Below are 17,110 nucleotides of genomic sequence, written 5' to 3'. Positions count from 1 at the left end.
GTCAGTTAAATGACTGCACAAAAATTTCCTAACTGCCTAAACCAACAGTCTTCAGCGTCTACACGGGGCCCTGCACATTGTGTCGGATGCACTTTCAATACTGACAGCTCCACTTTGGCCTTCACTCCCTGTCTGAGCACAGCCTCACAGTTTGAGATGACAGCTTAGGGCCTTTCAGGTATTTCCTGAGTGTCAACTCAGCCCTGAGGATGCACACAACCCTACCACGCGCGTGACCTTCTAGATACCCAGGAATCCAAAGGGCCTTCTCATGGCCCATATGCACATCTCAACCCCCAGTTTTTCCTGGAATCACTAGGTTAGTTTATTCTTTTCTCTACTGTTGTCCACTACTTCTGGCAGCCATGAAGTTAATCAATCACCTTTAATTTTTTTCAAAAGATGCTTCTGTTCAGTTCAGTCGCTCAGTCATGTCCGACTCTTTGTGACCCCATAAACTGCAGCACGCCAGGCCTCCCGGAGTCTACCCAAACTCATGTCCATCGAGTCGGTGATGCCATCCAATCATCTCATCCTCTGTTGTCCCCTTCTCCTCCTGCCCTCAATATTTCCCAGCATCAGGGTCTTTTGAGAAAACGGCTTTTCACTCTAAGTCCAGTCAAAATTAAGACAACTTTGCAAGTAAAGACTTGTATTGAAGCACCATGCAGGTCAAATAGTGAAAATTCTCTGGGAATGAGCCTTTGAAGAAACTCCAGTCCCATTTTGCCCTGTCTGGAGAGTGCCAAGGCTACTGGGAAACTCAAAAGGCTTAGATCAGAATAGGATGAATTCAAATACCACAAAAGCTCACTGTTCTCCTGAAGGTTTAGCCAGTTTTGTTTGGAATACATGCTTTCTGAGTTGTTACAAGCTTTTGGTTAATTTCCCAGGTTTTTAAAAACTCATCCTGATAAATTTTGCCAGTTTAGCCACTGATTTTATGGAGAGAAAAAAATTCAGATGTTTAAACTGCCATTTTTGCTGATGTCATTGAGCAAAATGACTTTGGAATTCTACTTTGCATTACTTACTGAAGCGGATTATGTTTCCATCCTAGGAGCCTACCATTTTACTGCTAGTTATATCATAGTTCAAGTGTTCAAAGTAGCACTGATCAAAGGAGCACAAACCTAGAAATAAGTAAACTGTCCAATAATCAATAAACAAATTATGATATAGAGGGAAAACAAATAAATCATGGCTACATAATCCATATATATAAATCTTCAAACATTTTAAGTTGAGGGAGAGAATTTGAGTAATAACACTCGTAAGATTCCATTTTTATAAAGATCTACAACATATAGTTAATGCTATTTAAAAATACAATGAATTAATAATGATTACTCTTGGGTCAAAAGATAGGAATGAGATAAGTACTGAGAGAACTTCAATAGTGTCAGAAGTACTATTTCTTTAGTTGGGTAAAGAGCTCACATCCAACCATATTATTATGCTTTGTAAGTTATTAATGTGAATTCTTATCTTTTGGTATGTTTGAAATGTTACATAGTAATAAAAAGGAGAGAATCTAGACTATTTGATTTTAATAGACTATATGAAAAAGACAGATTTAACTCCTTTTTTTCCTTTATATTTGTGCTACCTCAACAAGAAATGCCTTATAAAGTAGTTGAGAGATAAGAGAGGACTGTGAGAATTATAAGCTGTGCCATTTATTAAACCGTGTGCAGTATCTTTAAAAGTTACTTGATGTGTCTGAGTTTGTATCCTACTGGTGTTATCCACTTGTGGTGGTCATTTTGAGAATAATGGCAAATTACATGTAAACTGCTGAGTCTATAGTAGATAGGCAACAAATGGCAGGAATGATTAGCAATATGCTATCATAATATTCATTCAGACTATTAAAGAAATCCATCCACTATTTGGATAATCAGGTGGGAATTTTGTTGACAAAAACTTAGAGACAACTAAGGCAATTTTTCCTTTCTTATGATGAAATTGTAGCATTGCCAAAATATCATTAAAGGGAATTCTTATAGCAAACCTTGATATGGGCTGAATCATTTTTTTCAACCTATATTGAAGCATAACTGATTTTAAAAATTGTATATTTTAAGGTATACAACATATTTGACACCACTTTTGAATCAAGTATTGAACTATTTGTAATTTGAAAAAAATAATCTTTTAGAGATATTTCTATTTTTAGACATACCTCCTTAAATGATCTTTAGAACAATAAAACCATTTTGAGATAACTATTCTTCCAATTATACTTTCTAATACAACAAATATTTTAGCATTTCAGAATATTTATGTTCATCAGTTTCAGAATCTGAGAAATAGTCAATTTATTTGTAAACTTGAAAAATTTATTCTTGTGTGTTTTTTTTTCCATATCCTATTAAAAACCTGGAAAATTTGAAAGTCCCCGTAACTTCCACTAAACTCCACTGAGTCTGCCCATGCTGTGCCAAGAATATACACATTTACTGCTGCAGTTTGCTGCACGTGATCAGTTTAAGCATCCACATGAGACCCACTCCTGGTGCCTGGATTATATTTCTAATTCTTTTAACCCATCACTAGCCCTAGACGAAGATAAGACAGACTCTGTAGGACAGCGATCATGATCAAGCTCAACATGAAGCAGAAATGCCAGGTAACAAAATCTGTTTTTGGCGTTTTCCTTCTCTGGGTGCACTTCGTATCTCCTAGGTCCCTGTCCCTTACAAGTCTGGAGACCTCCCTCCAGCTGTCTCCGAATTCTCAGTTCAGCACCCCATCCAGCCCACCCTATTTGAAACAGAGCTCGTAAAGTGAAAGTCACTCAGTCGTGTTCTACTCTTTGTAACCCCATGGACTAGACAGTCCATCGAATTCTCCAGGCCAGAATACTGGAGTGGGTAGCCTTTCCCTTCTCCAGGCGATTTTCCCAACCCAGGAATCGAACCAGGGTCTCCTGCATTGCAGGCGATTCTTTACCACCTGAGCTATTAGGGAAGCCCAGAGTTCTTAATTCTTTTCTAATTTCCAAGCAAAATGAGTGCAGTCTTCACAAAACAGAGTCTTTATGCCAATGTGGTTTCCTTAAGTTACAGATATACTGGGAGGATGGGGTAGAACATATGAGAACTGAATGTAGATGCAGAAAATGAAAAAAACTAAAGTGTTTCTTTTTTCACATCTCTTATCAAAGGATAACTTACCAGGGTTCTCAGATAAGAGTCTCTGTTTTCCTTCTAGATCTGAATGAAGTGACTCCACAGTCATGAGTGTTAATGCTCCTGGCCAGCAGGTATACTTGCCTAGTTACACTCAATCTGAAACAGGTAGACACTGAGGACTTCCCAGGTGGTGCTAGTGGTAAAGAACCCACCTTCAAATGCAGGGGACATTAAGAGATGCAGGTTCGATACCTGGGTTGGGAAGATCCCCTGGAGACGGAAATGGCAACCCACTCCAGTATTCTTGCCTGGAAAATGCCACGGACAGAGGAACCTGGTAGGCTACAGCCCACAAGGTCGCACAAAGTCAGACACAGCTGAAGCAACTTAGCATACACTGAGGGAACACTGTTGGTTAAATGGAGTCCCCGAACACAGCTATCTACCACAGTTCTTGGCCGTCTACAGTGGCATTTCCATAGGCCTCTCCAAATTATTAGCAACAAAAGGATTCATCCTCTTAGTCTGTCAGCACTAGTGTGTGTGTTACGGTACTGCTGTCTTGGACTTTCACTTTGGGCCTAACAATCAGAAAAAGAAACCAGCTAGAAGGCCTACAATATTTCCCAAAGTAAGCTGAAATTAGTTTTGGAATATTTACTCTTTGTATGTCACAGTGCATATAACTGAGAATCAGATCCACTTTTCGTCTGCAAGTAGATCAGAACGTCAAGACCATGTACAGCCTTCAGCATTATCAGTTCTACCCTGCTGATTTTGCAGAACAGGAAACTGAGGTCCAGAGTAATTACGTGATTTGCTACAAGTGACACAGCATTTAAGTGGCAGAGCCTGGATCAATGTTCCTTGATTTTTATGCTGGCTCTCTTTCTCTATTATTCTCTTTCCTTTTTTAACCATTCCTGCTGATTTCTCAACCAAGGGAAGAAAAAGTATTTGTTTGAATCCTTGTTCTTAACATAAACAACCAATGTTAGTTAGTACAGCTGGTGGTCAGCATGTCCATACTATATATTGTTGACACTTTGTTTGTAACTGATAGGTTAAATGACTATCTCCTAAAAAACAGAATTAGGTTTTTGTTCAACACACCTCATACAGACATTTGGCAATTCAGCACTCTATGTGGTTAATAACAATGATGATTTTTTGAGTGTACTATGTAGGTACTCTACTTGGGAAGGTTTCTGATTTACTGATTAAAGTTCAACAAAATCAAAAACAATTAGAAACTGTGAAATGCTACCTTAATAATTTTTTTTTGTTATCAAGTGGGTCTGTACCAGCATAATCTTTTAAAAACTGTAATACTGTGGCCAGACAATATATTCCTGTGATCTGAATTCTTTTGAAAATAAGACTCTTAAAGATTTCTTTTAAAATGTCAATTTATTTTAGAGCTACAAGTAATATAACTCAAACAGGAAGAATTATTTCTCAAGTGCTACTGGGAGAGAGCCAAAACTTCCCCATAAGGCTGATTCCTTCCTTCTTTTCAACAGCTCCTTATCAAAGAGAAAGAGTGACTACGAAGTACCACATTAATGGCCTCATAGATCTCCTAAGATGAGTAACTAATGTCCTAAAGCTGATCAAGTCATGTCAACTTAACATGAGACATATATACATGAATGTGTGTATATATACACACACACACACACACATATTTACTATAGACTCTCTTATCAAAATGCTATTTCTGAAGGTTCTGACTTAAAGAGCTAGAACAAAGACTTCTGGGACGGACAATTCACGGAAAAGTGCACATTCCTACCCTGTATTTTTAATCACTACTGAAACAGTCAGGTGTAATTGAATAAAAATCCATTAGGCATAAAGAAAAATAATCCTAATTAGATTTTATTTTAGATTAACAAAACTCACAGTGCCAGTATTGTTGGTTACAATATATTTCCCTTAAGCCCCACAATCGCTAAAAACACCAAATCCATCACCGGCCAGATTTCATTATGAAGTGTGTGAACTAGTGCATTAAAAAGCTATGTTAGCACCAACAAAGTTTATTGGGGCAACTGCGTTCGAGACGCACATGGCATACCTTTAAATAGCACTGTTAAAATATCAAATAAAAGGGCAACGTCTGTCAGGTCTCTGGCTTTTATAAATTGTTTAGACTGGGAAACGCTGGGGTTTGGACATTGTTCTTTTCACATGATGGAGAAAAGAAGAGACCGTAAAAAGAAAAGAACAATAAAGCGTAGTTCATTTTTGAAGTTCTTTCATGGCAAAACACACTCTGGATCATTACCCTTCTAATCAACAATTTCCTTCTTCCTCTCAATCCTTCCCCTCTGATATTTACCTTTCTCCCTGCCCCCACCACTCTTCTCTCTGGGTGGTATTCTGAGCTTATACACAGTACTCAGTAATCAGATTTTTCTTTTATGTTGCTTCAAAAGAAAATCCCAGGAGGGCTTGACAGAAATGTATAGACTGGGTGTTTCTGACCTGGACCATAGCTTTACTTACCATTTCTGTGTTCTTAAAAATACACCAGAGTGCCCTAACCACAGAGTGCCCCCAAGGAGAGGAAGGCCCTGAGAGCCGGATCAGCTACCAGCTACCTACAGACCAGTTATTATCACACCTCAGTGGCCATCCCTCTGCCCCTTCCCTCCGCCCCTTGCCTTTTATGACCGCACCACACTCCCCACAATTCCCAAACAACAACATCTCTGTTTCAGCGTCTTCCCTGGATTTCCCACACTTAATGCAACCCAGACCTCACCTTCAGCTCTCCGGAGGCCACTCTGGAAGCCAGCTCGATGACACAGCCAACAGCCATGCGTGCAGCGCCGGACGAGTGCAGCTCATTCCAAATGGTGTCACTGTCCACCTGAGCAAACAGTCAGCAGAGCCCTCGGAAGAGAGGGAGAGGAGGAGAAGGAGTAGAGGCAAGAGGGGGAGGAGGGGAGTTCAGGAGAGGGGAGAGAGAGAGCAAGCAGATTCGTGAGGAAGGGCTGGCACAGGAACAGCCTATGTACAATAACATCAGTCTTCCGTCTTGGCCAGCTGAATGGGCCTTCTGGACACGGCTTTGCTTATACTTTTTCTCTACACTGACTTCTCCAATGGAAACACATTCCTGCCATGCCTCACTGCCATTCCTTGTTTAGATTTCTCATTACAAACGGTATTACATAGGCCGGATCTGGCGTAGTTACAGGCTTGCTAGAAACCAGGCCCCAGTAGTAGATAGAGTAAAAGCTAAGAGCACTTAGCTATACATAAAAATCGGATTTGCAAGTGCTAGAGGGGGAAAATTCAAATACCTTCCTGGCTGCAGGTTTACAGGGAGCCAAAAACAATTATTAGGCAGGCAGCAGTAGCCGTCAGTGAGTAGGAAGTAGCGACCACAGTTCAGGTTCTCCAACTAAACGGAAGGAGTGTGTGGTCCTCACACTTACAAGATTCACAACACTCAACTGCATGGAGTGCTTTGACTTCCAAAGTAGAAGCTTCAAATTTCTGACAGTACAGTTTGGCAGTTAGTCGTAGTGCAAACTGGTATTATTAAAATTAAATAGGTCATTAAAATATATGGTTGCTCCGTTGCTAGAGAACATTATTATCAAAATAAAGCATGAAGCAGTATTTTGGATTTACTTTTATAAAATGCTATTTACTCCTTTTTGTGCATTCATTAAGAGAATTTATACAAAAAGCACAAGAAAAGTGCAATATAGTGGTTTATGTTACATATTTTTATGTACATAATGGTAGTGACTTCGTCACTAAGTTGTACCTGACTCTTGTGACCCCGTGGACTGTAGCCTGCCAGGCTTCTCTGCCCATGGGATTCTCCAGGCAAGAATACTGGAGTGGGTTGCCAAGTCCTTCTCCAAGGGATCTTCCCGACCCAGGGATCAAAGCTGGGTCTCCTGCACTGCAGGCAGATACTTCACTGAATGAGCCACCAAGGAAGCCATGTATATAATATTTTATAACACTAAAAATAATATCGGATGGTAGAAGTCTTAATTTTAACACACCGGGAGCTCTTAGAAATGCAAAAAAAATTGTGACTGTGCAAATATCAAGACTTCTTAAATGGTTCAAAGAAGGAAATTTGACACAAAATAACAATTTTTTTTTTAAGAAGAGCTAAATTAAAGAGGCCTAATGACAGGAAGCAAACACAATAAAGGATAACACACATTCACAATGCACTAAGTTTCCTAAGCATTTTCACATGCTTTTCCTCATGAAAACCTTAACAATTTAAATTCTATCAGGAACAATGAGCATATATATATTAGAACAATAAATAAATAGACTATTAAGATCCTCTCAAGAACAGCAAAGTGGTAAAGAGAGAAGATTCTGGAATCAAACTGTCCAGATGAAATTACAACTTCACCACTAAAAGGTGAATGACATAGGCCACCAATGAATTAGCATCTCTGTTCTGTGACTCACTTACCAGTGAAACAGCAGATTTTTAAATTGCCATCTGAATATGACGATGGAAGGGATTAAATGAATAAGTGATATGACTATTTTGGCTGCTGTTAAACTCATTTTTTTTAAAATAAATATCACATAGTTGAGGCCTAAGACACTATGGCTTAGAGCGGCTACTCAGCAGATCTGAGAACCCTTAGAGAATTCTAAGCCAGAAAACACATGCCTTTCTACCTTACTCCTTAAATAAAACTTGTTTTCTTAAGAATGTTCAACCCATGTCATAGTCAGCACCGTCATCTCAACACTATCAACTGAAAAGTAGAGGAGCCACCAAATGAACCCTGCAACCTAATCATTTACCAGCTAAACTGACTGAGAGCTTTATTTATTTACTTCTTTTATTAAACCACTATAAGTAGTTATTTGAGCTTCATGAAGATATAGCCTTGAGGAAAATGGTTGCTTAAGCCAAAAAATAAAAACCAATATTCACATTGTGTTGGATACTTTTAAACCAACTTTTAACCATTACATAGCTATAGGTGACATAGACAGTCATCATTACTCAGATTTAAAATTACTGGGAAGGCAAGAAAACATAAATTAATAAATCCCCAAAGAAAACTAGAAGCTGGTTCTTTGAGAAGACAAACAAAATTGATAAATTTTTACCCAGAATCAAGAAGAAAAGTAGGAAGATTCAAATCAATCAAATTAGAAATGAAAAAGAAGTTAAACTGACACTCACCACAAATAAGAGGCTACTACAAGCAACTAACCACTTACAAAATGGACAACCTAGAAAAAATGGACAAATTCTTAGAAGGGTACACCCTTCCAAGACAGAAACAGGAAGAAATATTTTAAAAAAGGAAAAAGTGAATCACAACTACTAAAATGGAAACTGTGATCTAAAAACTTCCAACAAACAAAAATCCAGGACCAGATGGCTTCACAGGTGAATTCTATCAAATACTTAACATCTATCCTTCTGAAACTCTTCTGAAAACTGCAGAGGAAGGAATACTCCCAAGCCATTCTACAAGGCCACTATCACCTGGATACCAAAACCACACAAAGACATCACACGCAAAAAAAAAAAAAAAAAAAAAGGGAAAAGAAAACTAAAAGCCAATATCACTGATGAACACAGATGTAAAAATCGTCAATAAAATACTAGCAAACTGAATCTAAAAACACATTAAAAGGATTATATAACACAATCAAGTGTGATTTATCCCAGGGATACAAGGATTCTTCAATATTCACAATTCAATCAGTGTGATACACCATATTAACAAACTGAAAAATAAAAACCACAGTTATCTCAATACATGCAAAAAAAGCTTCTGACAAAATTCAATACTTATTTTTGGTTAAAAAAAAAACAAACCTCCAGAGTTTAGTGGAGGCTTAGTGGGAACCTACCACAACATAATAGAAGTCATATACAACAAGCCCATAGCAAACATCACTCTCAATGATGAAAAACTTAGAGCATTTCCTCTAAGATCAGGAACACAAGCAGCATGCCCACTATCACCACTATCATTCAACACAGTTTTGGAAGGCCTAGCCATGACCTGGAGAAGAGATAAAAGGAATCCAAACTGGGAAAGAAGTAAAACTCTCACTGCTTGCAGATGAGATGATACTATATAAAGATAATCCTAAAGATGCCACCAGAAAACTATTAGAGTTCATCAATGAATTAAGTAAAGTTGCAGGATATAATACCCTAACACTACACACAAAGATAAACTCAAAATGGATTAAAGACCTAAATGCGAGATCAGATATTATGAAACCCTTCAGAGGAAAACATAACCAGAGCAATCTCTGACATAAATTGCAATGTATCTTTTTTGATCCACCTTTTACAGTGATGAAATTAAAATAAACAAACAGGATCTAATTAAAAGTAAAAGCTTTTGCACAGCAAAGGAAACTATAAACAAAAGGACAGTCCTCAGACTTGAAGAAAATATTTGCAAATGAAGTGACAGAGAAAGGATTAATCTCCAAAACATACAAAAAGCTTATGCATCTAATAGATATAAAAATTTAAAAAAAAAAACAATTAACATAGAAGAATGCATAGAAGACCTAAATAGGTATTTCTCCAAAGAAGAGACATACAGAGAGCCAAAGAGTATATGAAAAGACACTCAACATTACTAAGTATTAGAAAAATGCAAATCAAGACGACAGTGAGATACCCCCTCATACCTGTCAGATGGCCGTTATAAAAAAATGCACAAACAATAAATGCTGGACAGGGTGTGGAGAAAAGGGCACCCTCTTGGACTGCTGGAATGGAATGTTATATGATATAGCCACTAAGGAGAACAGTATGGAGGGTCCTTAAAAAGGTAAACATAGAACTATGATATGACCCAGTAATCTCACTCCTAGGCATATACCTGGAGAAAACCTTAATTCAACAAGATACATGCACCCCAACGTTCACTGCAGCATTATTTACAACAGCCAAGCCTTGGGGGCAACCTAAATATTCACTCACAGATGAATAGATAAAGAAGTGTTACCCATATACAACAACCCCATGGACTCCAACTAGCCTCCTTCTCTCCATGGATTTCTCCAGGCAAGAATACTGGAGTGGGTTGCCATTTCCTTCTCCAACGGATCTTCAGGACCCAGGATTGAACTCACATCTCCTGCATTGGCAGGTGGGTTCTTTACCACTGAGCCAGCAGGGAAACACACAATGGAATATTATCAGCCATAAAAACAACAAAATAATGCCATTTGTAGGGACATGAATGGACCTAGAGACTGTCATACTGAGTGAAATAACTCAGACAGAAAATATAAATATCATATGATATCGCATATATAGGAATCTAAAAACTGGTACAAATGAGCTTATTTACAAAACAAATACAGTCACATATATTAAAAAAAAAACTTATGGTTACTGTGGGGGAAGGGGTGGTAGGGATAAATTGGGAGATTGGTATTGATATATACACCACTATGTGTAATGAGAAGGCAATGGCACCCCACTCCAGTACTCTTGCCAGGAAAATCTCATGGATGGAGGAGCCTGATAGGCTGCAGTCCATGGGGTCACTAAGAGTCAGGCACGACTGAGTGACTTCACTTTCACTTTTCACTTTCATGCATTGGAGAAGGAAGTGGCAACTCACTCCAATATTCTTGCCTGGAGAATCCCAGGGACAGAGGAGCCTAATGGGCTGCCATCTCTGGGGTCGCACAGAGTCGGACACGACTGAAGCAACTTAGCATAGCATAGCCACTATGTGTAAAATACATAGATAACTAGTAAGGACCTACTGTACCTCACAGGGAACTCTACTCAATACTCTGTAATGCCTCATATGGGAAAAGAATCTAAAAAAGAGTGGATGTATCTATATGTGGGCTTCCCTAGTGGCTCAGAGGTTAAAGCATCTGCCTGGAATGCAGGAGACCCAGGTTCGATCCCTGGGTTGGGAAGATCCCTTGGAGAAGGAAATGGCAACCCACTCCAGGACTCTTGCTTGGAGAATCCCATGGAGGGAGGAGCCTGGTGCGCTACAGTCCATGGGGTCGCACAGAGTCGGGCACGACTGAGTGACTTCACTCTCACATCTGTATGTATAGGTGATCCACTTTGCTGCACAGCTGAAACCAGCACAACACTGTAAATCAACTATACTCCAATGTTAAACAAATCCCCAAAGACTTTAACAGGTGACTCAGAGCCATATGTAATTCCCTATATCCTTTTATTTGCTTTTGGAAATTACTCTAAGTTTTATGAAAGTGTAAGAAAGATTTTTTATTAATAAACAATAGTAGAACATTTTCTTCCAAACAGCTATAAATATTCAACTTGATTAGAAAAATATTCAAACATCTGGTGAAATATAACAAAGTCTATTTCACCATAGTACTAAGGAGCATTAGATAAGCACAAATAACTTTGTCTGGTATACACTTTCTTATCTATATATTTTTATCTCCCTAAAAGATTCTTCTCTAGAGCGAACACTCTGTGTCTGTGCTATTAATTTTGATGTATAAATCGCTACCAATCCAGATATGGTGAAGCTCCATACAGTCCACAAAAGCAAGAGTGGGAACGGACACTGGCTCAGATCATGAACTCCTTATTGCAAAATTTAGACTTAAATCGACAAAAGTAGGGAAAACCACTAGACCATGCAGGTATGACCTAAATCAAATCCCTTATGATTACACAGTAGAAGTGGCAAATATATTCAAAGGATTCAATCTGATAGACAGAGTGCCTGAAGAACTATGGACAGAGGTTTGTGACATTGTACAGCAGGCAGTGATCAAGACCATCCCCAAGAAAAAGGAATGCAAAAAGACAAAAAATGGTTGTCTGAGGAGGCCTTACAAATAGCTGAGATACCCATCTGAATGCAGAGTTCCAAAGAATAGCAAGAAGAGATAAGAAAGCCTTCCTAAGTGATCAAGGTAAAGAAACAGAGGAAAATAATAGAATGGGAAAGACTAGAGATCTCTTCAAGAAAATTAGAGATACCAAGGGAATATTTCATGCAAAGATGGGCACAATAAAGGAGAGAAATGGTATGGACCTAACAGAAGCAGAAGACATTAAGAAGAGGTGGCAAGAATACAAAAATTCGCTCAGTCGTGCCCGACTCTTTGCGACCCCATGGATAGTAGGCTGCACCAAGCTCCTCCGTCCATGGGACTTTCAAGGCAAGAGTACTGGAGTGGGTTGCCTTTTCCTTCTCCAGGGAATCTTCCCAACCCAGGGATCGAACCCAGGTCTCTCACATTGTAGACAGACGCTTTACCGTCTGAGCCACCAGGGAAGGATATACAGAAAACTATACAAAAAAGATCTTCATGACCCAGATAACCACAATGGTGGATTCACTCAGCTAGAGCCAGACATCCTGGAATATAAAGTCAAGTGGGTCCTAGGAAGCATCACTGGGAACAAAGCTAGTAAAGGTGATGGAATTCCAGTTAAGCTATTTCAAATCCTAAAAGATGATGCTGTGAAAGTGCTGCACTCCATATGACAGCAAAATTGGAAAACTCAGCAGTGGCCCACAGGACTGGAAAAGGTCAGTTTTCATCCCAATCCCAAAGAAAGGTAATGCCAAGGAATGTTCAAATTACTGCACAATTACACTCATCTCACATGCTAGCAAAGTAATGCTCAAAATTCTTAAGCAAAGCTTTAACAGTACATGAACCAAGAGTTTCCAGACATTCAAGCTGGATTTAGAAAAGGCAGAGGAACCAGAGATCAAATTGGCAACATCTGTTGGATTATCCAAAGAGCAAGAGTTTCAGAAAAACATTTACTTCTGCTTTATTGACTATGCCAAAGCCTTTGACTGTGTGCATCATGACAAACTGGAAAATTCTTAAACAGATGAGAATACCAGACCACTTTACCTGACTTCTGAGAAGTCTGTACTCAGGTCAAGAAGCAACAGTCACAACTGGACATGGAACAGACTGGTTCCAAATTGCAAAAGGAGTACATCAAGGCTGTATATTGTCAGCCTGAACTTTACCTTATATATAGAGGACATTATGCAATATTCCAGGCTGGATGAAAGAAAAGCTGGCATCAAGACTGCCAGGAGAAATATCAATCACCTCAAATATGCAGATGACACCACCCTTATGGCAGAAAGGGAAGAGGAACAAAGAGCTTCTTGGTGAAAGTGAAAGAGGAGAGTGAAAAAGGTGGCTTAAAACTCAGCATTCAAAAAATGAAGATCATGGCATCTGGTCCCATCACTTCATGGCAAATAGATGGGGAAACAATTAAAACAGTGACAGACTTTATTTTGGGGGCCTCCAAAATCACTACAGATGGTGACTGCAGCCATGAAATTAAAAGACACTTGGGCCTTGGAAGAAAAGCTATGACGAACCTAGACAGCATAGAGGGAGAGGGTGGGATGATTTGGGAGAATGGCATTCTAACATGTATACTATCATGTAAGAATTGAATCGCCAGTCTATGTCTGACGCAGGATACAGCATGCTTGGGGCCGGTACATGGGGATGACCCAAAGAGATGTTATGGGGAGGGAGGTGGGAGGGGGGTTCATGTTTGGGAATGCATGTAAGAATTAAAGATTTTAAAATTTAAAAAATAAAAAACTATAAAATAAAATAAAATAAAAATAAAAACCAAAAAAAAATAAAAAGCAGAGACATTAGTTTGCTGAGAAAGCTATGGTTTTCCAGTAGTCATGTATGAATGTGAAATTTGGATGAAAGCTAAGCACTGAAGAATTGATGCTTTTGAACTGTGGTGTTGGAGAAGACTCTTGAGAATCCCTGGATTGCAAGGTGATCCATCCAGTCCATCTGAAAGGAAATCAGTCCTAAATATTAATTGGGAGGACTGATGCTGAAGCTCCAATACTTTGGTCACCTGATGTGAACTGACTCCTTGGAAAAGACCCTGAGGCTGGGAAAGATTAAAGGCAGGAGGAGAAGGGGATGACAGAAGATGAGATGGCTGGATGGCATCATCGACTCGATGCACATGAGTTTGGATGAACTCCAGGAGGTCATGATGGACAGGGAGGCCTAGCATGCTGCGATTCATGGGGTCGCAGAGTCAGACACGACTGAGTGACTGAACTGAACTGAAACATTTCTCTAAATACTCCTTCAATCTATGTTTTATGTATATTTAATTTATAATTTAGTGATAATAATGGTAAGTTTTATAGCTATAACCTATTCATAAATGAGTCCTTATATTTGTGAATGTATGAACAGATTTGTGTTAGCTTGAGCTGCCACAACAGAATATACAGACTGGGTGACTTAAACAACAGAAACTTATTTCTTATAGTTCTGTTGACTAAAAATCCAAGATCGTGGTGCCAGCAAGCCCAATTTCTGGTTTCTCTTCCCAGCTTGCAGACGGCGGCCTTCTCTCTATGTCCGGAGATAGCCTTTCCTTAGTGAGTGCACATAGAAAGAGACAGATCACTCTCTTCCTCTTCTTATAAGACCACCCACCCTATTAAATTAGAACCCCACATTTATGACCTCATTTAACCTTACTCGCCTTCTAAAAGGCCCATCAAATTCAATCACACTGGGGGTTAGGGATTTAACATATTAACTTAGGGAGATCACAATTCTGTTCTTAGTAAGGACAGATCCCAAAAGTTTGTTTACAAGACAATTTATAAGACACTGTGTTCCAAACAGTGGTTCAGGGCCATCAGCTGCTAAAATTAGCTACCCAAATCTAGCCACATGTATTTGGCATATGACAGTTTAATAAAATTTCCAATGGTAAAAAGGATACTTAACCCATGAATTCTCCCTACTATAATCCCTGTCATTAGAAGAGATGCCCGAATCCACTTCCTGCCATTCTCAAGGGCAAAAAGTATTTCTTTTTCCCCTATGTCCCTCTTATTGGTTGGAGAAATTGCCAAAAACCATTCCCTATATTTGTGACTGTGTTAAGAAGGTCCCCTTCATAAGAGAGCTGGTATCAACTGGACAAGACTTCCTGACAGTATGAAAAACTCTAGGTAAGAAAGGATGGTTGACTCCATCCATTGCTTGTGGTTCTTAACAAGTAATGGGACACTTGGCATGGAATGGGATACTGAGGGGCTGGAAAGTGAAGGAAAAGAACAAGAAAAATTCACCTCAGGTGGATATACATCAACAGGATAAAGGAGCAGAGATGGTGATACAATAACAGTAGAAGCAGAGACCAGAGAAGGAACTGTAGGAAGACAGATGCTCTAGGATTTGGAAGCTGAAGGTAGAGCTATTAGCAAAGTGGGATAGAGTTGGCTCTGGATATGTAAATTATGTAAATTATAATAGATTAGCACAGGAAAAGGGAAATCAATATCAGTGGAGGAGAGAGCAACCCTGCTGACCACACTAGCTGGTTATTATGATCTTGCTAAAATTCTTATGGGATGCAAGGCAAATTCTTAAAACCAGAAGTATCATAATTTGAAAAAAATCAATGTGCTTTTATCTTTGTTTTTTCCATGTACCACATTCACTACTTCCCCTTGGTCTGCCCCCCATTCACTGTCCTGTCTGAAGTATCTGTACACACACACACAGACACACACAAGCACATGCGCATTATTATGGGGTGGCGGCACATGAGCCCAAAGGGAGATTAGGACTGATGTAAAAGAAATGCAAAGAAGCTGACACTCAAAGTAAGATTTTGCAGAAACACATAGAAAAATTCAGATTTTTGTGGCAAAAGAGGCTTTTTTTCCAAGTTCTTTTACATATTAAAAGCTAAGTGCTTCCAGTTCAGGATGGCAGAGTAGAAGAATGTGTACTCATCTTCTCCTGTGAGAGCAGCAAAGCAGCAACTGTTGAATAACCATAGGCAGGAAGATGCTGGAAGGCACCAAAAAGAGATACTCTACATCCCAAGACAAAGAAGAAGCCGCAGTGAGACAGTAGGAGGGGCTGTCACAATAAAATCAAATTCCATACATGCTGTGTGAGTGACCCACAAACTGAAGAATAATAAAACAAAAGAAGTTCTCCCACTGTTGTGAAAGTTCTGAGCCCCGCGTCAGGCTTTCCAGCCTGGGGATCTGACAAAGGGACTAGGAATCCCCAGGGAATCTGACCTTGAAGACCAGTGGGATTTGATTACAAGACTTACACAGTCTTGGAGGGCATAAGCAAAAAAAGAGACTCCGGTCTTGGAGGGCACAGACAAAATCTTGAGTGCACCAAGACTCAGAGGAAAGGAGCAGTGATCCCACAGGAGACTGAACTAAAACTACCTGCAAGTGCTGGACGGTCTCCTGTTGGAGGTGTGGGTTGGCAGGGGCTCCCCACAGGGATGTGGGCACTGGCAGCAGCTGTTTGGGAAGTCCAGGCCCCCTTGGTGTAAGCCCTCTTGGAGGTCACCATTAACCCTACCATAGGTCCAGTAGACCCCAGGCTGGGTCGCCTCAGGCTGAACTACCAGGGTGGGAGCACAACCCCACCCAACAGCAGATAATTAGAGTAAAGCTTTACTGAGCAAGGCCTTGCCCACCAGAGCAAGATCCAGTGTTTCCCACCACTAGTCCCTTTCATAAGGAAGATTAAACAAGCCTCTTAGCCTCCTCCATCAGAGGGCAGACAGAAGCACCAAGAAGAACCACAGTCCCACAGAGGCCAGAACAAAACCACATTACAGAAAGTTAATTAGGATGAAAAAGCAGAAAGTTACATCCCAGATGAAGGGACAAGATAAACCCCCAGAAAGACAACTAAATGAAATGGAGATAGGCAACCTTCCAGAAAAAGAATTCAGAATAATGATAGTGAAGATGATCCAGGAGCTCAGGAAAAACAATGGGCAACATGCAAGAAATGTTTACCAGAGACCTACAAGAACTAAAGAACAAACAGAGATGAATAATATACTGAAAGGAATCAACAGCAGAATAATGAGGCTATGACCTGGAGGACAGAAAGGTGGAAATCACTGCTGCAGAACAGAATACAGAAAAAAAGAA

At 39.6% G+C, this 17,110-nt stretch overlaps 1 protein-coding gene and 1 non-coding gene across 21 annotated transcripts in view; one reads left to right on the top strand and one right to left on the bottom strand.

Moving 5' to 3' along the window:
• The window catches only part of HDAC9 (histone deacetylase 9), a 1,063,328-nt gene that overhangs the window by 226,329 nt on the left and 819,889 nt on the right, over nucleotides 1-17,110 (bottom strand). For all 20 annotated transcript variants that reach the window (XM_042248291.2, XM_060414369.1, XM_042248295.2 and 17 more), the window contains 1 exon segment: nucleotides 5,908-6,015. In XM_042248291.2, coding sequence (XP_042104225.1) covers nucleotides 5,908-6,015 — 108 coding nt within the window.
• Nucleotides 10,998-11,069, top strand: TRNAS-GGA (transfer RNA serine (anticodon GGA)). Its single transcript has one exon. It is a non-coding gene; the product is annotated as a tRNA-Ser (tRNA).

The sequence above is a fragment of the Ovis aries genome, chromosome 4, assembly GCF_016772045.2.
Source record: "Ovis aries strain OAR_USU_Benz2616 breed Rambouillet chromosome 4, ARS-UI_Ramb_v3.0, whole genome shotgun sequence".
NCBI classification, from domain to species: Eukaryota; Metazoa; Chordata; class Mammalia; order Artiodactyla; family Bovidae; genus Ovis; species Ovis aries.
This window is presented reverse-complemented; position numbering and strand designations above follow the sequence as displayed.